The sequence below is a fragment of the Balaenoptera musculus genome, chromosome 15 (genome assembly GCF_009873245.2).
Source record: "Balaenoptera musculus isolate JJ_BM4_2016_0621 chromosome 15, mBalMus1.pri.v3, whole genome shotgun sequence".
Lineage (NCBI taxonomy): Eukaryota > Metazoa > Chordata > Mammalia > Artiodactyla > Balaenopteridae > Balaenoptera > Balaenoptera musculus.
This window is the reverse complement of record NC_045799.1, coordinates 84,340,863-84,353,602: the sequence shown is the minus strand read 5'-3', so window position 1 is coordinate 84,353,602 and position 12,740 is coordinate 84,340,863. Positions and strand designations below refer to the sequence as shown.

The following is a 12,740-nucleotide window of genomic DNA, read 5'->3' as shown; positions in this document are numbered from 1 at the left end:
AGCATGGTTATAATGTTCAAATAGCTACTCAACACTGCAGGATATCTATTCAAGTCCTTTGTTTTTGCAAAAGAACAGAACTAGATAGGGCCAGAATGGCCCTGTACCATAAAAGGACTGCTATTATGGGATGTGGTGACCACCTATCCAGTAATGTGAAAGTGCAAAATGGGACTGGGGAGAAATCATAGTTGATTTTTTTGGGAGGAGGGTGATTTGGCAAGTAGATTCTAAACTAGGCAGGAAGCAAACAGCTCTACAGGATGTGATCGTTTGCAGGAAAGGAAGAGAAGCCTGGGCTGCAGCTGTGTGGACTGACCTTGTGTTCAAACAGGAAGGCTCACTGCCCTCCTCTACATAACCAATCAAGATCCTACGATTCCATGATTATTTGTTCTCACCACTATTTAATTATGTTGGAAACTCCTTTTGGGAGCTGTCCTTATTTCTTGTAGCATACACTATTCAAAATCTTAAATGGCTTTTCTCTGTGAGCATGTGTATGCATTTTTTTGGTGATAATGTGCACATAAAATTTACCATTTTATCTATTTTAAAGTGTACAATTCAGGGACATTTAGTATATTCCCAATGTTGTGCATCCATCATCATTACCTAGTTCCAGAACATCTTCATCATCGCCAAAGGAAACTCTGTACCTATTAAGCACTCACTCTCCCCAATCCCATTTCCCCTGCAACTGCTCATCTGCTTTCTGTCTTTAACGGTTTTGTCTATTCTGTACATAGGCAAAGATCCATATGCCTATGAATACTTTATATAAATGGAATCATACAAGATGTGGCCTTTTGAAACTGGTTTCTTTCACTTAGCATGTTTTGATGGCTCATCCACAGTGTAGCCAAATATCTTCATTCCTTTTCCATGGCTGAATAATATTCCACTCTATGGATATATTACACTCTGTTTACCATTCATCAGTTGGTGGACATTTGGGTTGTTTCCTCCGTTTGGCTATTGCAAACAGTGCTTCTAACGAACATTCTTGTACAAGTTTTGCTGGAATACCTGCCCCATCTTATACCACTTATTATGCTGTATCTTATGATTTAGCAGTAAACTGCTTATGATTCCCTGTGTGTACCCTGTTGTTTCTTACTACTGACAGCTGGCAACTGGGGATTCCTTGGCTCTCTGGTCCATGGCTTTAGAGCTATATGGTGGGGAAAAGAAGTGGAAGCCCCTGGAGCACCCTCTGCCTACAAAAAGTGATACCAGATTCCTGTGAGCATCTTTGAGAGTGGCACCACCATCAAAGACTTCAAAGATGCAGGGGTGCTGATTCTCAATAAATCTCCTTTTACTTCTCTGTCTGGACTGTACAGAGGAATGGGTCTTGGAGAACACTGCATTACTATAAGCCTAATCAGGTCCTGACTCTAATTGCAGCTGCTGTTCCAGATGTCATTTCTTACCAGAGCAAATAAACATAACCTCTGGCAACTGGTATGCAGCCAATGATCTGGAAAATGCTTTTATTTTCTGACCAATAAGCCGAGAACACCAGAAGCAGTTGGCAAGGACCTTGATCATCTGTCAACCAACAGACAATCCACTGGACCACTATTCTAATGACATGCAAATAGAACCTAGTGAACAGGAAGTAGCAGGTACTTTACGATACATTAATATGGTGTATGTATGCCAGAAGGTGGGAGATAGATCTCTTGAAAATACAGAGATCTCTAATCTCTATGAATCTCTGGTGGTCTGGAGGTCACGTGTGTACATATCAGGCTATTCCTTCCAAAGCTACGCACACATTGCTGTTATCTTGTATCCCCTACCACAAAGAAAGAAGTCAGACATTTGGGAGGCCTTTCTGGATTTTGGAATTAACATATATCACATCTGGATACATGGTTCTGATCCATTTACTGCTGATACAAAAGGCCAGGTTTAAGTAGGGCCTAAACCAAGAGAAGCCTTACAGCTGCTATCGGACCCAGTGTTGTTCCCAGTGTCTATGGCAGACCAACATGCTGAACAGAGCTGGTAGCAGGAACTGACAGGAGAGTCAGAAAGGGGGCTGTGCTTCAAAAAGTAACCAACTCTGGGAATTCCCTGGTGGTCCAAAGGTTAGGATGTGGCACTTTCACTGTGGGGGCCCGGGTTCGATCCCTGGTTGGGGAACTAAGATCCTGAAATCTGTACAGCGTGGCCAAAAAAAAAAAAAAAGTAACCAAGTCTTCTCCTTCTGAGCAACATCTCTGGGTCTGTGACCGAGTCTTGGAGTAGTCTAAATGCCTGATCAAGAACCAGTTTATAGAGCTGGGCAATACTCCATCACCAACTGCAAGTAGAGTACATATGACTAGGCCTGAGCAGGCCCTGAATGCAAGAAGTTGTCTGTTTATGTGCTTTGTCACATTTATAAATCAGGGCTTCCTGCTTAAAAAAGAAAACAACAACAACAAAGAGCTAATACTTATTATAGACTTATCACGTGGCAAGAACCATTCTGGGTATTTTAATCTTCATAACAACCCTACAAGTAGGTATGATTATACTCTATACTTTACAGATAAGGAAATTTAGGCACAGAAAGATTAAAAAATTTGCCTAAGGTTCTTAAGTACAGCTATCCAGGGTGAGCACTCAATAAATCTGTACTGTCTTCATGAATAAGACATCCTTCTTCGAGGCAAAACAAAGGCTCAAACAGCAACAACAGAAATCATCTGTTCCTCCCAACTCAAACTAGATATGACATGTCCACAATAACAAGAACAGATTTTGGGGGAGCTGGCTCGTAAACTGGCTGAAAGACAATTCCAAATGAGAAGTTTAAAGTGTTTTAGGCAATAGCACAACTGCTAGAATACTGCCAGACAAGATGATGACTTTGAAAAAAGAACATTTTTTGACATGTTCATCACTCAAGGCCATGCCACTGGTCAGGGTGGTGGTTACTCTAAAATATAAAGGCTGGCTGACAGGGGTAAGTCTGGATGTGAGGAAGCAATACCACATTTTTCTAGTTGGTGTGGTATTTGTGATTACTATGTATGTGGCTGTATTAGTTTTCTTTTGTTTACTGTAACCTTAATCACACCTGCAAAGCCCTTTGCCATGTGAGATTAAAAACAAAACAAAACAAACCACAGGTTCTGGGGATTAGGACATGGATTATCTTTGGAGGCCATTTTCTCTTCTCTAACATAGTCTGCCCTCTGGCTTCCAAAGATTGATATCCATCCCACATGCAAACTACAGTCACCTCATCCCAAGGACCCCAAAGATCTCATCCAGTATAACATCAACTCAAATTTCAACATCTAAATTAGGTATAGATGAGACTCTGGGTATGATCCACTATGGGACACACTTCCTCTCCATTTGTGGGCCTGGGAAACTAAAGAAACAAATTATCTGCTCCTAAAATACAATGATGCGACAGGCCTAGGACAGCATTTACAGATATTCTGGTTCAAAGGGGGAAAAAATGGAAGGAAAAAAGGAGTCACCATTCCTAATAAATTTAGAAATCCAGCTGGGCAAACTCCCTTATATTTCAGCTCTGAGAACAATCCTCTGTGGCTCACAGCTCTGCTCATGGCTTGAAGAGGAATAATCTTTCCTTTTTCAAGAAAGGTAGCATATGTTTGCAGCTGAGTAGTTTTTAATCAGCCTGTTGGCCGCTTATAGAATTTTGGGGGTCTGACAGACTTCTTTCATTTTGTACTGTCTCTTTCAGTCCAACCTGGCAGTGTTTCTACTGATATAAAATTCTCAAGAACCTTGTGGGTCTCCCATGTATGTCACAGGGATTCATTCCATTAAGACATGAAGCTCAGGGGCTTCCGTGGTGGCACAGTGGTTAAGAATCTGCCTGTCAATGCAAGGGACACAGGTTCGATCCCTGGTCCGGGAAGATCCCACATGCTGTGGTGCAACTAAGCCCATGCGCCACAACTACTGAGCCTGCACTCTAGAGCCCACGAGCCACAACTACTGAGGCCTGCGTGTCTAGAGCCCGTGCTCCACAACAAGAGAAGCCAATGCAGTAAGAAGCCCGCGCACTGCAACGAAGAGTTGCCCCTGCTCTCCGCAACTAGAGAAAGCCCGTGCACAGCAACGAAGACCCAACGCAGCCAATAATAAATAAATAAATAAATAAATAAATTTATTAAAAAAAAAAAAAAAAAGACATGAAGCTCATTCACAGATATTTCCTTGATAATCCCATCTCTACTTCTGGCTTCTGCTTAGATGGCTGAGGGATAATACCCGAGTTTCCTAGAGGCTCCCTGGTTACACTGAGGGGATCTGTGAGTCACTCTCAGGCTCTTCAAAGAGCCTTTGTGTAACTGAACACTCTGACATTCTCAATGCAGCCTTGGTTTTTTTCTCTAGAGCATGCTTTTCCTGACAGTCAATCTCTTAATTTTAGGGTCTTTTATCATCTGGAAAGTATGAGAATTTCAGAAACAATCAAGCCTGTTCCTTTAAAAAAAAAAAAATCTGTTTATTTATTTATTACTTATTATTTTTGGCTGCGTTGGGTCTTTGTTGCTGTGCGCAGGCTTTCTCTAGTTGCGGCGAGCAGGGGCTACTCTTCGTTGCAACGCGTGGGCTTCCTATTGCGGTGGCTTCTCTTGCTGCAGAGCATGGGCTCCAGGCGTGCGGGCTTCAGTAGTTGCAGCACGCAGGCTCAGCAGTTGTGGCTCGTGGGCTCTAGAGTGCAGGCTCAGTAGTTGTGGCGCACGGGCTTAGTTGCTCCACGGTATGTGGGGTCTTCCTGGACCAGGGCTCGAACCCGTGTCCCCTGCATTGGCAGGTGGATTCTTGACCACTGCGCCACCAGGGAAGCCCCGCCTGTTCCTTTTTGTTAACAGCTCTCCTCTCAGTCTATCTCTTTCCACTTGCATTTTCTAGTCTTCAATACTGTGCTTGGGGGACTTCCCTGGTGGTCCAGTGGTAAGACTCCGTGCTCCCAATGCAGGGGGCCTGGATTCAATGCCTGGTTGGGGAACTAGATCCCGCATGCATGCCTCAACTAAGAGTCCGCATGCCGCAAATAAAGATCCTGCGTGCCAATACTAAGACCCAGCACAGCCAAAAAAAAAAAAAAAAAAAACTGTGCTTGGAAACTTCAGTTAAATGTCGTTTCACCATTTACAAGTTCTACTTTCTTTTCTTTTTTTTTTTTTAAAATTTTTATTTATTTATTTATTTATGGCTGTGTTGGGTCTTCGTTTCTGCGCGAGGGCTTTCTCCAGTTGCGGCAAGTGGGGGCCACTCTTCATCGCGGTGCGCAGGCCTCCCATTATCGCGGCCTCTCCTGTTGCGGAGCACAGGCTCCAGACGCGCAGGCTCAGTAATTGTGGCTCACGGGCCTAGTTGCTCCGTGGCATGTGGGATCTTCCCAGACCAGGGCTCGAACCCGTGTGCCCTGCATTGGCAGGCAGATTCTCAACCACTGCGCCACCAGGGAAGCCCTTTTTTTTTTTTTTTTAATTTTTATTTCAAGTTCTACTTTCTTCATAACTGCTGGACACAAGTCAGCTAAGCTTTCTGCCATTATATAACAAGGATTCCCTTTCCTCCAGTTTTCAATAACATGTTCTCCATTTCCTTCTGAGTCCTCACCAGCACTGCCTTTCGTGTCCATACTTCTACTAACAGTCTGTTCATGGTGATTTAAGTGTTCTCTAAGGTAATTTAGGCTTTGCCCATAATGGTCCTCACTTACTTCTGAGCCCTCAATGGTGGTTTCTAATGTCTGTATTTCTACTCATGGTCTGTTCAAGGCAATCTATGTATTTTTCTATCATGCTTCTCAAAATTCTTCCAGTTTCTACCCATTGCCCAATTCCAAACCCATTTCTACATTTTAAGGTATCTGTTACAGCAGCATTCCACTTCTGGTTCCAAAATTTATTTTCTATTGCAGCTGTAACAAATTACCACAAACATATTAGCTAAATGTAACACAAATTTATTATTTTATAGTTTTGTAGGTCCGAAGTCCAGCATGGATCTCACCAGACTAAAATCAAGGTGCTGGTGGGCTGTGTTACCTACTGGAGGTTCTAGGAGACAATCTGTTTGCTGCTCATCTGGGCTGTCAGAGGATTCAGTTCTTTGAGGTTGTAGGACTTGAAGTCCCCATTTTCTTGGTAGCTATAAACAGAAGGTTATTCTCTGCTTCTGGAAGCTCTCACATTCCTTGGCTCATGGCCTTCTTCCTCTATCTTCAAAGCCAGCAACAGGAAGTAAAATTCTTCTCGTGTCTCTCTGACTCTTTGTCCATCATTCCATCTTTGTCTGACCAGAGAAAAGCTCACTCTGCTTTTAAGGAGTCATGTGATTAGACTGGATTTACCTGGATAATTCAGGATAATCTTCCCTATTTCAAGTTCCATAACCTGAATCACATTTGGAAAGTCCCTACTGCCATGTAAGGAAATATATCCAAAGGTTTACAGGTTCCAGAGATTAGGACATAGGACATCTTTGGGGAACATTATTCTGCCTACCAAACCTGTGACAAAGAGCAAAGTCAGGGAGCCATTTGTCTAGGTTCAAATCCCTGCTACGCCAATTACTACCTGTGTGACCATGTTTACTTGGGCTCTCTGTGTGTCAGTTGTGTCATCTGTAAAATGAGGATAATAGTGCCTATCTGTGGTGGAGACTTGGAGACTGTTAACTGCCCCAAATAGCCATTTCCCACTTTATTTATTTTTTTTTAAAATTTATTTATTTATTTTTGGCTGTGTTGGGTCTTAGTTTCTGTGCGAGGGCTCTCTCTAGTTGTGGCGAGCGGGGGCCACTCTTCATCGCGGTGCGCGGGCCTCTCACTATCGCGGCCTCTCTTGTTGCAGAGCACAGGCTCCAGATGCGCAGGCTCAGTAGTCATGGTGCACGGGCCTAGTTGCTCCGCGGCATGTGGGGTCTTCCCAGACTAGGGCTTGAACCCGTGTCCCCTGCATTGGCAGGCAGATTCTCAACCACCGCACCACCAGGGAAGCCCCCCACTTTATTTTCTTGGTCACAAAACCCACTCCTTACCCTTCAAATTTAAGCTGGACAAAAAATTGGCCAGCTAGAGACTATATATGGTATCTGCCTTGGAGCCAGGTTGTGGCCATATGACTCAGTGTAGACCAACAGGGTATGAGCAGAAATAATATATATAATTTCTGCTTCACTTAAAACTTAAAAGCTGCCTGCCTGGCAATTTGTCTCTGTCTCTCTCCTTTTCTATGGGCTGGAGTGCAACTGTGGCTGCAACCTAGTCACAATTATGCAGATAAGAACACCGCCTTAGTGAAGCAATGAGGTCAAGAAACCTAGGTCTTTGAATGACCTCATGGGAAAGATCTGCCCCACCTGCTAGGCAGGGCTGGACTATTATATGAGAGAGAAATAGACTTCTATATTATATAAATCAATGTATTTAATATCTGTAAAGTGCCCAGACACTTACGGAGTGCTATACAGTAATGTTCTTCTTACTGACTGCATTATTTTGCATTCTGGAGGTTGTAATTCTACTTAATGTCTCAGGCCATCAGTCTCCTATAGAAAACAGATAAGCAACAGTAGTGCAATGTGATTTAATTAAAATGTGTAATAAGGGACTCCCCTGGTGGCGCAGTGGATGAGAATCCGCCTGCCAATGCAGGGGACACGTGTTCAATCCCTGGCCCAGGAGGATCCTACATGCCGCGGAGCAACTAAGCCCGTGCGCCACAACTACTGAGCCTGTGCTCTAGAGCCCGTGAGCCACAACTACTGAAGCCCACAAGCCACAACTACTGAAGCCCGCGTGCCTAGAGCCTGTACGCCTAGAGCCCGTGCTCGGTAACAGAAGCCACTGCAATGAGAAGCCCGTGCACCGCAACGAAGAGTAGCCCCCGCTTGCTGCAACTAGAGAAAAGCCTGCGCGCGGCAATGAAGACTCAACGCAGCCAAAAATAAAATAAGTTAATTAAAATGTGTAATAACACATTGTATTTAAATAGTAAAGAGAAGAGGAACCGAAAGTTACTGAATTCATATATGCCAGGCATTTACTACGTTACATTTGACCCAAGAAATAGTTCTAAGAGGCTGCAGAGATGAGGAAACAGAGGCTCAGGGGTTAGGTCCCTTCCTTGAGATCACTAGCCTGGGGTAGCTTGAGAGCTTGTTTTTCCTACAATATTCACTGCCTCCTCTGCCCAAAAGGCAGGTTAATGGGGGAGTTGCAAATCAGTCAATAAGCCCCCCTGAATCATGTTACTCACATAGATGTTCGGTATCTGATGTCATCTTTTTCAGCCAGTTCTTCACAAGTGAGACCGTTGTGCTCTTTCCAGAGTCCCTGACACTTCCTACAGGTTTCCTGGGGATAAAGGAGAGACACAAAGACAGCTCTTCGTGAGTAGACACCATATATGTTTCTGTTTAACAATCGGGGGGGAATGCAAAACAAGCTTCACTTGGCTTGAATTCTTTCAGAGGATCTCTCTCCCTTTCAGCAGGGATATTTCTAAGGACATCTCTCAATAGAAGATGTAACAATCATTATAAGAAAGCATGGGGAAATTTTTCTCTCCTTGGATGTAAAGAAAGTGTTGCTCCCAGCACCCAAGGTTTGTAAGGTTTTCTAAAATGCCAGGAGTCACCTGAAAAAACTACAGAAGATAAATTTATGTGATCTTGGTTTTTTAAAAATAAAATACTGTGAGCTGCTTGAGGTCTGGTTCTGCCCAGTGTTCCAGTGTTGGTCTGGCATAGACCACTTGTGTTGAATTGAAGTGAAGAACAGTCTAGATTAGGATCACTAGGGGTCCTTAAGGGAGACATTCCCTCAGTCATCCCTCACTCATAAACATGGATATCATCCTCCATAGCTTAACTTCATTTATAAACATAAATTCAAAAGAATTACTACTTTTTATTCTAGGACTCTTCACAGTTTATAAAATATTTTCACATGTGCCAGAAACCATCTCACATCAATAACAGGAATTTAAAGAAACACAAATTAAATTTAATTTCCATAAATAGAAATCACAACCCTAATAAGTACAATGAAGGAAGAAATGGTGTTGTCAGCTTTGTTTGACCTGGGGTGACAGTGAAGGCTTGAGGAAGTGGAGCCTGAGATCAGAAAGATGAGTCAAAGAAAGCAAAAGGAGAATAGCATTCCAGACAGAGGAACAGTAAGAGAAAGACTCCGGCAGATGAAACTGGCCGAGTTTGGTTCCTGTAGCTGGACTGCAGGCAGTGAAAATAGGCCTGGTGAGGCCCATTGGAGCCAGTCCATGTGAGGCTTTGTAGGATGTGATTATCAGTTTGACCTTTATCCTAAGAGTGGTAGGGAGGCGTCAAAAGGTGTCAAGCATGGAAGTAACATGAGCAGGTTTGTGATTTTAAAAGATGATTCTGCGTGGAGAACAGAGTAGAGGGAGGAAGGAGTGGAAGTGTAAGACACTAGGAAGCTATTAAAGTCATTCAGGAGAGAGACTATGGAGGCCCCAGTCAGGTAGGTAAGGACATGAAGCAAAGTTGACTGATTTAAGAGAAATTTAGGAAGTAAAACTGGCTGGCTTGGTGACGGCCTGGCTCTGGGAATGAGGAGAGGGAGGTATCACCCTGATGCCTTGGTTTCTGGTTTGTGCAACCCAAGATAACAGCGACATGGATGGAGCTTGGAAACAGTGGAAAAGCCTGGCTTGGGAGGAGGGAGGGCAGGTGTTAAGATCCCGAGTTTGATCTTGGCAGTAATGACACAGGAGGACCTGTGGGATACCCAGTGGAGATGTCAGGCAGGGAGTTGGGGGTATATGTTTAGCATCTGGAAGTACCTGGGGTAGAGCTCGCCAGGAGATGTGCTAGATTATATCTTCACATCAATTCTAGAAACATCTCCTACCTCTGTATTCTCCACTTACTACTGAACTTTCTCTAATATATACTGCTAAGATGACTCTAACAAGGTGCAGAGTAGTATACATAGTAAAGATGCTACCACTTCTACATCAAAAAAGGTGGTGGTGGGAGAATATAGTGATATATAAAATCAACCTGAAAGGATACCCAAGAAATTGGTAGTACTGATTGTCCCGAGTGGATGGAAAGTGGGGTGAGACTTCTTACTGTAAGCTCTTTGTATCTTTTGTATCTTGTACTACCTAATTAAAATATAAAATTTTAAAAGAGAAAGAGAAATAAAATGGACTGCTTCAGGAACTGAGAACCTGAATAACTCTCATAAAAAGGCTTCAATCAATGGCATGAGGTGGGGTGGGGTTAGAGATGAGCTGATCAGAGACTCTCTACTAAATGCTGTTGCTTCCAAGGGATATGATGCTCTCTGGTCCACTACCTACATCTCTGTCAGTAAACAGAAGCTAAATCAGTACTGACTTCATTACTACACACCCAAACGTAAAGCAGCATAAAACCCAATTTTTTTTTAAAACCCATTTTTTAAAGACCTTGTGCCTGACTATTCTGGGAAACTGGAGGATAAACAACAGCTGGAGAATAGATGAGCTGGTATCTATATCCTAACCTTCAAAACAATACTAACCTAGCCACCCACCAGGAATAACATCTTGGAAACAATGCATGGCATTTAGAGAGTGCTTTCCAGCATTCCTGGTGATCCAGTTATTAATTCATGGGACCTTCTTCATAAGGGAAGAACCCATTTTCTAGGTGAGGCACAGGTCCATGACAGCAAGAGGACCTGGCCAAGCTGAGTCAGCTGTAAGGGGTCACCACGAAGCCACTGCTTACTTCCAATGTCACAGCGGCTCTCCTGTAGGTCCGTGTGTGGTTTTTCAGGCATGTACTTCTCATTGAAGGGCTGAGGGGTCCCAGAGAATAAAAATGAAATGTCTTTTGAAGAGACTAGCTAGTTAGACATTGAAACCCACAATTAAAAGAAGGCAAGCAAACAGCAGGCTGGGTGAATTTTACATTTGGACCTTTCTGTGTGTTGTTTCTTTACAATGTACCCTCTCTTCTAAACACAGCGTATAGTTTACTAAGCTGTAATTCTCTCCTCTCAAGTACAGCTAGGCTTTGTTCCTAAATGCAACAAATGCTTAAACAATATCAGGCAGAAGAAATGTTCTTCAACGTTTCTAACACGAAGATAATCAATTCTTCAAAGTAAGGTTAATGAAAGTCCCAAGGACCATTTCGGAAGGCAGAGTACAACGTTGACAAGTAACTTCAAAACATGAAGGACATGCATATCCTGGCTGTCAAATCTAATTGGAGAGGCTTCCCATCGCCTGTGTGCGTTTTCAGATCAGGAGGAAACAGATGACTTCATCGTCGCCCCACATACAACAGAGAAGGCAGCCCCCTGCTTCCTGATGAGGAAGGCGTGCACACACTGCTTCACTCAGCAGCTACCCGTCCGTGCTCCTCACGACATCAGAGAGATTTCTGGTTAAGTTTTACGTTGCCCTTTAGCGCCCAAGATGCATCAAGGTGTTTTGACTATTCATTAACGTCTTAACTTTGCACTATAAAGAAAGTACTCGATAGCTTCCCTTCATCCATTTTCTGCTGCTTAAGTAATGTTTACTGGGTAAGGCAGAAGATCAAGTTTGGCTTCAGATGACCCTGTCAGGGAGCCGACATTTCTTCAAAGAAACAGCTTCCTCAGAGACTAGCAGACAGTGTCCCAGGTCATCATCTACACATAGCAGGGCTTCCTGCTGCTGGCAAAGAACCCGAGAGATGAGACCAAGGGTCCAAGTCACCAGACTCTGCACTCCTTGCTCGCCATCCCTCCAGGCCTGCCCTGAAGTTGCTTGGTTCCCTGTGCACCCTGCATCTTTCCTGCTTGACTTCCAGCCTTGTCTCAGAAGCGGAGCACAGTAGAAACTGCTCACTTATTTCTGAATGGTTCCTCCAGTGAAACTTCTAGACTCACTCTCCAGGAGAGAGAAGTCTGCTGGCCTAAGATATGGGGCATGGGGCTGTGGCCAATTCATATCGAATCTCTGAAATTCCAGCTCTCTGCTTTGCCATCTCAGGTACTCAAAAAATGGTGGGGCTGTAAATCCTCACACCTCTTAAGTAAAAGATGAGGCCCGGGCACCTGACCATTCACAAATGCTTAGCATACTCTAGAAGCCACAGGGCTATGGGCATTCAGGCCACATGTGTCTTCCAGTCGTCAAAGTCACTGGTTCTCCCCACCTCAAGACCCAAATGACATACGGATGCTAGCCAAATCCAGAAAGAGTTCGATTTTAAGACAGGAAAACAGACAATGAGATGGATGCTGGAACCCTTGGGAATCAAGAAAGCTTGGCAAAGTCAAAGCTCAGGCAGAATCAGTGGGCTTTCCTTCCTTTCACTAAGGGAATTCGAGGATTTCTATTTTCTCTACGGCAAGGATGCCGAGGAAGTCAGATATGTGAGCAAACCAAGTAGAGCACAGTGGAGGTAAGTATAATAGTGTACACATGTACGTGCGCATGCGCACACACGAGCACACAAGAGACAGCAAAGGGGGTGGGGCTAAGTCAGACAAGGATTCTTTGAGGAGTTGGTGTCTTCATGGGACTGAATAAAACCAGTATCTGTGGGGAATTCCCTGGTGATCCAGTGGTAAAGAATCCGCCTTACAATGCAGGGGGTGCAGGTTCGATCCCTGGTCAGCAAACTGAGATCCCAGATGCCGCGGGGCAACTAAGCCCGTGCGACACAACTGCTGAGCTTGTGCGCCTCAACTAGAGAGAAGCCTGCGCGCC

The 12,740-nt window shown here is 43.9% G+C and overlaps 1 protein-coding gene across 3 annotated transcripts in view; it reads right to left on the bottom strand.

Moving 5' to 3' along the window:
* Positions 1-12,740, bottom strand: part of RNF216 (ring finger protein 216) — a 180,761-nt gene that overhangs the window by 22,662 nt on the left and 145,359 nt on the right. For all 3 annotated transcript variants that reach the window (XM_036826032.1, XM_036826033.1, XM_036826034.1), the window contains one exon: positions 8,259-8,356. In XM_036826032.1, the coding sequence (XP_036681927.1) occupies positions 8,259-8,356 (98 nt within the window). The remainder of the gene's footprint in view (positions 1-8,258; positions 8,357-12,740) is intronic.